This window comes from Echinops telfairi, unplaced genomic scaffold, assembly GCF_000313985.2.
Source record: "Echinops telfairi isolate 266 unplaced genomic scaffold, ASM31398v2 ScPeMD7_7468;HRSCAF=8506_0, whole genome shotgun sequence".
Classification (NCBI taxonomy): domain Eukaryota; kingdom Metazoa; phylum Chordata; class Mammalia; order Afrosoricida; family Tenrecidae; genus Echinops; species Echinops telfairi.
Window position 1 is genome coordinate 81,534,779 of NW_022111369.1, and position 12,656 is coordinate 81,547,434.

Sequence of the window (12,656 nt, forward strand, 5' to 3'; positions counted from 1 at the left end):
AAAACAAATTTAAATGTTAAAATTTAAAAAAAAAATTTTCCCTAATGAGTATCATTACTGTTGTGTAGTTCACCCTTTTAATATGAATGTTTGTTTTTTTAGGTTGGCTATTTTTCCTTTGCTTTAAAAATTAAATGAAAAATGAGCAATGTCTATGTATACATACATATATAAATACTTGTAGTAATATTTTAAATTATTGACCCTTAAAAACTGCTTCCACAAATCAAGGTCAGCAAAATGTTCGGTTTAATTACGCCCCAGGCAGGGATATTTCACTCGGCCTTTGGCTGCAGGTCATACTTTTGCGGCTGGAAAAAATGCTCTTCAATAGCACTGACCAGTTCATTCAGTTCCTTCTTCAGCTGCTCAGGATCACTGAAAAATAAAGACAAAAAAACCCCACCATCTAGATCAATGGATTATTGAAAACATATTTTAATTGCACAGCACCATAATTAGGTAAAATTGAAATGGACTTCCGAACCCAAACCCAAAACTCACTGCCACCAAATCAATGCTCACTCACAGTGAACCTACTGGGCGTAGCGCTGCCCCTGCATGTTTCTGAAGCATCTTTGTGGGAGCAGAAGGCTACATCTTTCTCAGGTAGAGTAGCCAGTGGTTTCGAACTGCTAATCTTACAGTTAGCAGCCCAACTTGCAGCCCACTTCGCACCCAGGATCCCTGTAACCTAAGAGCAGAGTTCATTCAGATAAAAGGCAATGCCAATGAGGGAAGCAGGGGAATCAGTCTGTTGACTTGAACCAAAACCTGGAGGGGGCAACATGCACAATTTTCCTCCAGGGGCTTCTCCCAAGGTCTTACTAGAAACAAAGGCCCCTTTGCTCTTCTCCCAAGACTTTTTAAGACATGCAATTTTGGGCTGAGCGTATCTAACGGGATCTCGGCCATGTTTGTAATTGATGGAGAAACTGTTCATGTCTGTACTTGTCAACAAACCCTGCTGAACTTTTAAAAACGAGCTGTCTCTGTTGAGTTCCCAGCCTCCTGAGATAGGAGCGTTCCTGATCAGGGTTACCATCAAACTTCCTGGGAAGCCGAGTCTATAAAATCTCCCCAGACTGGACCGACTACCATATTGTAGCAGGAACCCAGACCCACCGTTCATTCTACCTCCAGGGTCACAACTCAAGGAGAAGGGGGAACCTCACAGGGGTCACACAAGATTCTAGGATGGAGTCCACTGAGAACCACTGAAGGGGAAGAAACGCAGATGTGGAAAGGGGGGAGCTGCCCAGCCGATCAGATATGGGACTTAAGCGCTGCAGAAACCTTTCAGAGAGGTTAAAGGGGGTATTATAGCACATATGTCAACGTGAAGGGTGCATTGCAGGGGCGTCCGTGTGTCACGGCTCCAGCTTCTGACAGAGCTCAGGCAGAAGCAGTTTCACGGCACCGTTGAGGGAGCCAGCGGAGAAGGGGCACTGGCTGAACTCCTGTCCCCCTGATCCTTGAGAACAAGCTTGTCACACCCTAACTGAGAACTCTAGTAACCCACGGCCACCCGTCACTGGCGACTCATGGCAACCCTACGGAAGGTTTCCGAGGCTGTCCATCTTTGAGGGAGCAGAAAGCCTATCTTTCTCCCTCCAAGCAGCAGGGGAGTTCAAACTGCAAGCCCAGTTTGCAACCCGTTACCCACCAGTCAAAAGAGAACTGTTAAAACACACAAGCAAACAAACCACAACGAAAGTATAAACCCGAATCTAAGAAGCCAGAATTGGGGGTTCCATGGTAGAATTCTCACCTGAGCGTGAGGCCAGGATCCCTGGTGGCTTAGTGGCTCCTTATGGGCTAACTGCAAAGTCAGCAGTTCAAAATCACCAGCTACTCCATGGGAGAAAGACAGGGCTTTCTACTCCAGGGAAGAATTAAATCTCAGAAACTCACAGGGGAAGTTTGACCCTGCCCTAGAGAGTCGCCATCAACTTGTTGGTACTGTTTGTTTGTTTGGTGGGCGAAGCTTGGGTTGGATTCCTGGCCACTTGCCATTCATTTGTATGCAGTACATTGTGTGTTGCAATGGTAACACAGGTTACAGTGCCATCTCCAGACTAAGAGGGACTAGGAAGAAAGGTCTGGCAGTCTACTTCTGAAAATCAGTCATTGAAAACGCCAACCTCCATGGATCCCAAGGGGCTGACCCCAAGCCATCCTGCGATGTGCAGGACAGAGAGGGCCATGTTCCGTTAAACACGAGGAGGCCCACAACAGTAGCAAGGAGATAGATTTCCCGTGGGGAAAGCAAGCTTCCCAGCCCAAGGGAGTAGTTAAATGCAAACAACTGGAAGGTAAATATTAGATAAAACTGACTTGTGATTAAAATAGCTTATGTACATAATTGTCAGGCTACTGACCAATCATATAAAATTAATTAAATTGTAATTATGAACAGCTTCTGTATTAAGTCAGGATACTTGCTCTTCTGTGCCGTCAAGTCTAACTCATGGCAACCGAAACCACATCCATTGCCAGCCAGCAGATGCCAACTCACAGCAACCCCTGCCTATGGTTTCCAGGGCTGTAACTCTCTCTGGGGGCAGCCAGCCTCAGCTCTCTCCTACAGGGCACCTGGAGGGTTTGAATCAGGCATGGTGTGCTTAACAGCCCAAGGCTCATCCAACAGGGCCACCAACCCTACGACAAACTAGTATAAAAACAAACAAACAAACCAAACCCCCAAACAAACACACTGCCATGCACTCAATGCAGGCTCATCGTGACTCCCTGTGGGTTTCGAGATCGTATCTGTTCACAGAGTAAAAAGCCCAATTTGTTCCCTGCGGAGTGGGGCTGCTGGTGGTTCCAACTGGTGACCGTGCGCGGCTCACAACCCAACATATAACCACTCTTTATCAGCAGGGATCCTCCACGCTGTAATGGGCATAAATTGGGGCTTTATTGGCCGTGTGACCTGGCGCAAAGTGACTTAGCCTCTCTAAGGCCCAGATTCCTCAAAACATTTATTTTCTCAAGACAACTGTTGACAGAATAAGAGAAATTTTAGATAGCAGTTAGCAGAGACATTGGCACATAGTCCCAAATAAATGTAGCTGTCGTTATAATTGGGAGAAAGCTTGGGCTTTCTGTTGGCACAGAGAACTGCAGCCTTGGGAAGCCATAGGGCATTCTACCCTGTGCTACAGACAGGGTCGCTGTGATTGGAATCAACTCAATGGCCGTGAGTGACGCTTATAATCAGGAGCTTAGGTTGCACAGTGGTTAAGCATTTGGCTGCTAACGGAAAGGTTAGTGATTTTCCCATCAGTTCTCCAAGGGAGAACCATACAGCAGTCAGCATCTACAAAGACTCTAAAATCAATGAAAAGAAATGGAATTATCCCACGAAGTTTTTGAAGCCCCTTTGTACATATAAATTACACAGGCTTTTTAGCCTTCTTTATAAATATGCTTTCAAGGAAAAATGATCAGAAAGGCATATATGCTAAATATGTATAAATATACGGTGTGTGTGTATATATGTATACAACCACGGAGGTGCACTTGTGGGGTAGTGGGATATGCAGTGGGCTGCTAACTGCAAGGTCAGCAGTTCCAAGCCACCAGTAGGTCCTCAGGAGAAAGATGAGGCTTTCTATTCCCATAAAGAACAGCAGGGGCAGTGCTACTCTGCCCCACAGGACCACTGGGAGTTGCAATCGAGGGGATGGCAGTTAAGTTTTCGATTTGGAAGCAACCAAGACGTTTTCCAATAAGGGAAGGGATAAACACACTGCGGTATATTCATATAACAGAGCATTACTCCCTGATAAAATGAACAGGACGGTGAAACTACAACAGGGCATAGAGAAGCCAAAAGTGCATGTTGCTAAGTGAAATAAATCAGTCTGAAAAGATACAAGCGGTATGTTCCCCACAACATGATTTTCCAGAGAAGAAGAAACCACTATCATTGTTATGGAGACAGTGAAAAGATTACATGATGGCCAGAAGTTTGGGAAAGGATGGTCAAGAATCAGGGGAGCATAAGGGATTTGAAGACAGCAACTCTTCCATATGATAACACAATGATAGATATGCGACCTTATGCAGTTGCCAAATGCCCTGGAAACAGGCACTTGTTTTATCTCTAGCGACCATGGAAACTCTTTAAGCTAGATGAGAACCAAATGCAGTGCGGGGTTCTGGGTTGGATTCTCAACTGGGAGAAAGATGTATTATTTGGTAGTGGTGGGGGGGGGGGGCTTTGGGAGAAGTTTGACTTTTGGAAAAGGACAGCATGCCTGGTCAAGTAAAAAGGCATCGAAGCAGAGAAAAGCCCTAGACGAGATGAAATGCCGTACTGGCTGCAGCCATGGGCTCAAGTGGGACGACGATTGTGAGGATGGCGTAGGACGGGCTGTGCTTCAGAGGGGCCCCGCGATCTGGAACCACCTCGCCGGCACAGCAGCAAGCACTGCTGCCGGGAGAAACGCCTGAGCAGTCGGCTTTAGGCAAAGAGGATCACGAGCGGGTCTGATTCTACTCTTTGAAAAGCCTTCAGAACACGAGTTGAGCTTCCATGAATAAGAAATTCCCACTGTGGGTGCAGCTTCGGCTCTCCTGGGGGGTTCCAGGCTGCCCCACCTGGCTGCTGACTGGCCTAATCAGTCCCCGTAATCAATTCTCTACAATAAATCTCCTAACATCGATGACAGGACTTCAAGGGGCCAAGAAAAATTAAAACAATAATAGATGTTGTATATCCACCTGGTTCCTCTGTGGAGCACCAACTGATAACTAGTATTGAATCATCAAGAGCTAGTAAGAGAGCATTCCTGTTCTTAGGAGATACATATTGACGTACTTAGGGGTAAAAAGTATGGGACTTTTCCAATGGTTTAGAAACCACACACGAGCACACACACACACACACACACAAATAAATGCGCAATATACGGGGCTGTCAGGTGCCTAAAGGGTCATTAGTGGCAGAAACATCTCAATGAGTACAATAGAAGGACACCTTTCCCAAATATTTTCAGCAATTTGTACATTAACCTTTGAATGTAACTCCACTAACTCATATACAAATTCAAATAGATGCATAAGCATCCAACAAAATGGCTATTATTATATTACTAGGGTTTTCTAAAACCGCGAGTTACATTTTCACAGAACAATGAAAAGGAGCGGATGATAATCTATAGAGAAAACACATCCCTAAGTTAAACGTAGGTCTATTTCTTCCTAAAAGAATAAGATATAGAAATCTGAAAATGCTAAGTGACACTAAGAATGACAAAGACGTGTCTATGGAAAAATCAGACTTGCTACAATAGCAAATAGCTTATGATACCATGCATGAGAATGAGACAAACACAATAGAAAGTTGACAATCCAGAGCGTTCAGAAAATGAGTAGTTTTATAGGTTCATTCAGATTGCTTAATGGTTGAGTTTCTGCCCTGGAAGCATGAAATGGTTTTGAATAAGAATTTGTAGCAAGATGCATTACACAGTCCCAAGACTTCTTTCCTCTACTTTTACTGAATGCTGTAACATTTGGAACAGTAATGGTGACTGTGATGGTGGGAGCACAGCTGCTATTAAGAGGAGTCAGGGAATTGAGATGCGGAATGCTACTCCTTTATTATAAAACTCCTAGGCCAGTCTGTTTTTAATATCCTTTTGTGCCCACATTTAATTTCAAAAACTTCCTTCTTTGCCACAGCGGTCACTTCCGCTACCTACAGAATGTCCCGCTGTAACCGTTCTTCCTCCACGCCTCTGACCCGCTGTACGGAACCCGCCATGGGCTTTCTAATCTAGGACACTTAGAAAGTGTTCTCTGCTTTACAGTCATAGAATGCAAATTTGATTATCAAGCTGGAAATCCTTCCCTGAGCAAAGCTTTGGCTTCTATTGGCCCATGGAGTGATAACTACTGAGGCCTATAATTTCCATTCTCTTAGTTCCACCCATCTGAGGAACGGAATTTTAAGTTTTATTTGAACTAGTTGAAAACTGACCCTCAGTTCCGTTGTCGGAAAACAATGTTGTAGAACAATGTGGATATCAAAATCAATCGTTTCTGGGGGAGGGAGGGGAAAAAAGAGGAGCTTATACCAATGTAAGCGCCCCAATAAAACGATTTATCAAAATTTTTAAAAATCTACCTTTTTAATGGCATATTGTGATACTGAAATATAGATCAAATCTTTCTGGGGATGATTTGAATTCAAATTGAGACAAGCTGAATGGTAATACTGAAGGGGAAAGAGTGAGCCTAAAAAATGATAACATGTCTCAGTAATCTTTACAGAGATTAAATATTAGAACTACAGTTTTGTATGTATGAAGTTAAAGAAAAGTGTATTATTGAAATTAATCCCACATATTTCTTTTCCTTTGGGGAAAAATGCAGCTAGTGAAAAATCCAGATGGCTAACGTGACTCACATAAGCATTATCTACTGACCAGTGTTAACTTGACTAAGCGTAGGCCATTTTCACCCTCAATTCACAACAGTCTTTTGCGTCATGAAGTGCTGGTGAACCAAGTGCCAGGCAGGAGCTGGGGTCACACTCACATGTGCTAAGGACATGCGCCAAAGCTGTTACAGTTCAAAAGGTTACAGTGGGTGGAAAGGGACCAACTCAACCCTCTGCCAAGGTCTCAGAAACCTGGCACTGAATCCACCAGGTCATCAGCTCTTTGATGGCAAGGCCTCTTTTTGAGCAGCTCTTGAATCCTTAACGGGGCCCTGGGAGATTTATACATGGTGGTGTAGCGGTTATGCATTGGGCTGCCATCCGCAAGGTCAGCAGTTCGAAACCACCTGTCGCTCTTTGGGAGAAAGACTGGGCTTTGTGAGTTGGCATTGACTCATTGGTAGTGAGCTGAGGTACTCAAGGAATGCATGTGGAAGGCACCGTCATATATTCCACTAGACCTGTGGGAAGACTGCAGGAGGGAAAGGGAGAAAGGTGCTGGCGCTAGCCTCAAATAAAAACACTTAGAAACAAGGAAGTTGTACTAATACTGAAACGAGGCATGAAAAATTCATACAAAGGAAGTTAGGAGAGGAGAAAGGAGGCGCCGACTTTGCCACAACTAAGAAGTAGGCAATCTTACCCTTGGATGCTGCAGGCAGCTGCTGATACTGCTCACGGGCTTTGAAGCAACGGCTCTAATGAAATGACCTATTTGGCAGGTCTGCTGCACAGGGCAGCAGTGGGCGGACTAAGGTACGCCTGAATCAAAGCACACTGTCTATCACCTCCAGTGCATGTGAACGTTGGACAGTGAATACGAGAGAAGAAGTGATGCACGTGGATTACAATGTTGGTGAAGCAGGTCATCAGTGGTGTGGACTTCCTGGAAAACACATCTGCCCTGGTAGAAGAACAGCCAAACCGCTTCTTTGAAGCGCGGATGGTGGGACTTGGTCTCTCATCCTTTGTGATGAGGAGGGACCAGCCCTGACGGTGCAGTGGTTATGTGTTCAGCTGCTACCTGCAAGGTTAGCAGTTCAAAAAACACCAGCTCGTTCCAAGGGAGAAAGATGAGACTTTCTACTCCCATAAAGAGTTACCGCCTCGGAACCCTACAGGGTGAGTTCTACCATGCCCTAGAGGGTTGCTACGAGTCCACACGGACTCGATGACAGGGAGTTTGAGTGTTCTGAGATGAGTCCCTGAGGCAAGGGCATCTTGCTCGGCAAAGCAGAAGGGGAGTGAAGAAGCGTCAGCCCTGCAATGAGATGGACTGCCAAGTGGCTGCAACAATCGGCTCTAACCTGTCCTGACTGTGAGGATGCTCAGGACAGGGTAGTGTCTCATTCTACTGCACAGGGGGTCGCTATGAGTCCACACACGACAAAAATGGGAAAGGTGAGCCTTTTATACTTAGTGCTTGAAACGCACACCATGTTGGAAGTGTCGGTTCTAAAAATCACATGAGCGACCAGTGACGTCATACCTGTTTCCAGGTAGGGCACAGAGCTCTGCGTAGTATTTTATTTTGGGTTCTGTCCCGCTGGTCCGCATGGTGGCCACACCTCCGTTGGCAAAGGTAAAGGTGATCATTTGGCTGCTTTTACTAGTGGGGAGGACCTAGGGATGGAATGACACAGTTAGAGACTTAAGTAGGGAATTTTCAGAAAGCGCGCTGACATAGATAGTATTACCCCACAGGATGAACCAGAAAATACATGCTAACCAAATGCCATGGCACTTAAACCTCTAAGATCAGCTTCAACTAAGGATACAATGACACTCTGGACTGACACAACATGCCTGATCATGGCAAACATCACTCACAGCTTTGCGGTCGGGCTGGCTATCGTCATAGCCAGTGGTAAGGTCTCTGATGCCTGAAACGCCAAACTTGCCGCAAGCTTTTGGATAGTTATTTTTCCCGTCATAGTTTCGCAGGTTCTCGAATAACTTTTTGATAGTGCCTGGGTCATGACAGATGAAGTAGGACGCTTTGGTCATATGGTAGCCATACCTAAGGAAACGCATGCAAACGCACAATGAGGAGCGAGAAACTGTGTATCCCCCACACCGCACAGGTCGCATCCAGTACGTTCTAAATGCGAGGAACCAAATGACCAGAACTAGCTTCAGAGTGCAAAAAAACCCACCGAGCATCAAAAAGCGGGCTTAACACAGAACGCTGGGGACGGCAAGCCACTGCCCGGTCTTTGGCTGCTTCGGGAATCAGAGTTTTATGGAAGCACAACCAGGGCACGCCTATTCCCTTATCCTGTTGGCTCTGCTGGCTTCTGCAATACCAAAGCACAGCTGCTAACCGCTACAAAGGTGACAAGTGGACTACAAAGCCTGAATAGTTACGATCTACTTTTCTACACAAAATATAGCCGAGCCCTCAAATCGTGGGGCACCCATGTTCAAAAGCCTTTATTGTTCAAAACTCTGCTTGGAAAGTATCATTAGCCTACAACAACCCCACGTAAGGGTTGTCCTTTGATGTTTTGTAAGAAACTGCCTGACAGAATTAAAAATAAATCAATCCAAAGGCCTTGTAAGCAGACTTAATCCTTTCTCTAGGGATAGCATTTCATAACGGAGAGTGTTGAAGACTCGGATTTTAAAAAGGGCCCTTTAAACCTCCCTTAAAATACAATAGGAACTCACCCCAACAACCCATTGCTGTTGAGGTCATTCGAACCCCTACCCCATTTCTCCCAAGAAGGGGCTGGTGGGTTTGAACCCTGATCTTGGGATTAGCAGTCCAGCACTTAACCCAATGCCCCAGCTCAGGGCTTCTTTAAAATAACTATCAGGGGATGTTTTGTGTAAATTACTAGGCAAGGAAAAGAATATGCACAGTGCTTTAGTTAAACTAATGGTTATTCATAATGTGGTATACAGAGTCAACTACCTCAAACCGCAGTGAAAACTACAGAGACAACCATGACACATTTCTACATTAATACATCCCTTTCAGGTCCCACATGGGGCCTGAAGTTACCTGTTGTAAGACAAGACCTGACTTTTCCATCTCTGGCTCTCCACATGACCCACACCCCTATAGATGCCACTTGACCCACAAATTCTGTGCAGTGCCCTGCTGGGCACATGAAGCAGTGCTGTCTGTTCATGAAGGCTCAGACAAGAATATTACATCTATGCAGTACCCAACAACCGCTGACACGTCATCAGACGATGCAACGCAACATCACCCGTCGTACATTCACACCATGCTTCCTCCAACTGGGAACTGTGATGACTTTTAATTTAAAAGTAGAAGACGGAATCTTTTTGGACCTTGGCCACTTGGAAGCAAATGAGAAGGCTTCAAAAAGTTCAAGGGGGAAAAAAATGGAGCTGAAAAATAATGAGATTTCCTTATAAACTCAGAACCCCCTTTGTTTAGTTAGCCATTTCCACAACCAAGGCCATCAATTGTTAAGAATTACTGGGCTTAGGAGTGGCAATGAAGAAAGTGGTTAAGTGTCAAGAGGAAAAGATCTTTGTCTTTATAAGGAGTCAAATTCATAACCAATAAACGATAGCATCTTATGTAAAAGAATAAAATACAGCAGTTAGAACTATGAATTCATTAGGCAGCATCTACTTACTCCTCATAGACAGCCTTCAGCTGCTGAGACAGAGACAGCTCCTTGGTTGCGAGGAAGCTAGCTAACTCCGCGCTGATGACGGCAGCACTGACTCCATCTTTGTCCAGAACAAATGGGCAGCACATGTACCCTGCAGAAAGCACACGTCATGCACACAGCTTTAGTTTACCTCATGGCACTGCGCCACGTCGTTTGTGGGCACACATAAGATCCAGCACCATTCGGGGTCACACTCTACGGAGGCTGGACTGGGAGCAGCCCTTTGGGAAGACAAACATGCTAACTCTGAAACACAGGTGGATCCTCAAGCTACCGCAGCCGCGCACAGAGCACTACTATTTACAGTCACTGGGGAGAGCATTTCCTTCCTGTGTTAATGGCTCGGTGATTCATAAAGCACCCGTTTGAGCTGAATCTCAGAAGCAAATTTGAGGGTCGTTGCACGAAGCTTCACAGCCAAGGCTAGTTACCCAAACACGACAGAAGCAAGAGTAAACTGTGTGTGCTGCTTGCCATAGGGGTCTGTTGAACGGAGGTCCAAACCCCAATCTCTCCCCAGGTAGTCCGTTACACTGTATGTAACGGTCCGGTCCATCGGTCCCATGCTCACTTCTTACCGATGGCTTCCTCGAATGCAAAGAGAACATTCTTCCCCTGGTCTATCAGCTGCTTGGCTCGGTTTCCCATCCACTTAAAGCCAGTTAGGGTTTCCTAGAGGGGCGATTCAGAAGAGAAGGAAATCCCTTAGAGCAGTGGTTCTCAGCCTTCCTAATGCCGTGACCCTTACATACAATTCCTCATGTTGTGGTGAACCCCAACCATAAAATCAGTTTCGTTGCTACTCATCACTGTCATTTTGCTACCGTGATGAATCAGGCGACCCCTGTGAAAGGGTCGTTGGACCTCCAAAGGGGTCGTGACCCACAGGTTGAGAACCGCTGCCCTAGCGCTCCTACAAAGCAGAAGGAAGGCAGAAGGGGGATTCCTGCCTACACCTCACCTCGAAATGAAAGCCCTCCTTCAAGGCGATGGCCCGGAGGATTTTGGAGGAGACGGTGCTGGACAGCATGTAGGTGTCTTTGAGGGCACTGCGATCTTGGTTCTTCTCTCTCCAAGAGGTAAAGAGCCACCAGCCCAGCAGGGCACCCAACTCATTGCCGGAAAACACTTTCCATTCACCACTGGAAGAAACAGCCGCTATTGAGCTCAGCGGTCTCACTCTGCGAGGAGGTCTCCGGGACAGCACAACGCGGCCAGGAGGGAAAGACACGGGGCATGTGCAGGACCAGACTTGCCACTCACCGTCGTAGAGATGAGTGGCACTTGGCAAACGTCTGAGATATGACTGTCTAGCTGAGCCCTCTGTCGAGCAAGCACCTGAGCTGTAGGGCCTCATGGCAAAGCCGCACGTGGAGTGACTGCCCAGTATTCCTATCTTAATTGATCACTGATTTCGTATCCTAATCATTAGTCACTGATGACATTCAAATGAATGGACAAGCAACCCAAGTGGGGCCCTGGTTACGGTTGGCGCTAAGCGAGATGAAGGAAGAGGCGCAGCAATGTTTATCATCTGGGTTATCACAATGACCCTTACCTGGCTTGTTTTTCTGCCACGGCAAGTCGATCAGCATCCGGGTCGTTTGCCAAGATGACCTGGGCCTGGGTTTTGTCAGCCAGTTGAAAAGATAACGTCTGAAAATGAGTTAAAAAAAAAAAAAAAGTAATTAGCTCTCAAATTGAGCATCTTGTTGTCTTTAAAAACTTCTGTTAAAAAAAAAAACAAAACGCTTTTTTTTTTAAACAATGAAAAGAGGACTCATGGGTTGAACCACTGTCCCCACAATTGTTTTTGTCAGGTGACCCTCAAGTCAGTGCGACTCATGGCGAGCCTATGGACAACAGATCTAAACCCTGCCTGGACTGTTCTTATACTTAAGCCCGCTGTTGAGGTCCCTGTGTTAATTTACCTCCTTTTTACTCCTACTAAAATTCCGAGCCTAGTACCTGTGACTGTGACCCCGTTCAGAAGTAGCATCTCTGAAGATGCTATCAGTCAAGGCATCCCGGAGCAGGGTGGGTCCTAGCCTAAAAAGAGTGGTGTGTCCGCATCAAGAGAAGAGCCACACAGGGACCTAGGGGAAATGACCGGTGCAGGTGTACCAACATGGCAGAGACCCTGATGTGAACTCCAGGCTCACAGGACGCTCCCTCGGTGTGACGCCACCCTGTGTCTGGTGCGTTGCTGGAACATCCCTAGGGAACCAACACAGAGACTTGCCCCCAACCAAGGTCAATTCATGTCTGGAGCCGGCCTTGGCACTGTGGGTAGGCCCTACACTGCTGCCCACCAGGTCAACGGTTCATTTGTACCAGGTGCTCCAGGGGAGACAATGAGGCTGTTTGCTACTCTAAAGATGCATGACTCAGATCCCCTGTTCTGGGGAAGTTATGAGTACCATCAATTCAATGGCAGTGGGTTTTAGTGGGAATTGGGTTTGGTCACTTAAGCTTCCTAATTAATGCCAATGAGAGAATCAAGGAGGATCTACACCTGACTGTGGGATTCAGTCCATCTGAGT

At 46.1% G+C, this 12,656-nt stretch overlaps 1 protein-coding gene across 1 annotated transcript in view; it reads right to left on the reverse strand.

The window, feature by feature from the left end:
* Window positions 1–226: 226 nt before the first annotated feature.
* Window positions 227–12,656, reverse strand: part of PGM2 (phosphoglucomutase 2) — a gene marked incomplete at its 5' end in the record, with an annotated part of 29,433 nt that continues 17,003 nt past the window's right edge. The window contains 7 exons of the mRNA XM_004706349.3: window positions 227–378; window positions 7,947–8,080; window positions 8,288–8,477; window positions 10,075–10,204; window positions 10,692–10,785; window positions 11,075–11,255; window positions 11,672–11,769. Coding sequence (XP_004706406.3) covers window positions 276–378; window positions 7,947–8,080; window positions 8,288–8,477; window positions 10,075–10,204; window positions 10,692–10,785; window positions 11,075–11,255; window positions 11,672–11,769 — 930 coding nt within the window. The remainder of the gene's footprint in view (window positions 379–7,946; window positions 8,081–8,287; window positions 8,478–10,074; window positions 10,205–10,691; window positions 10,786–11,074; window positions 11,256–11,671; window positions 11,770–12,656) is intronic.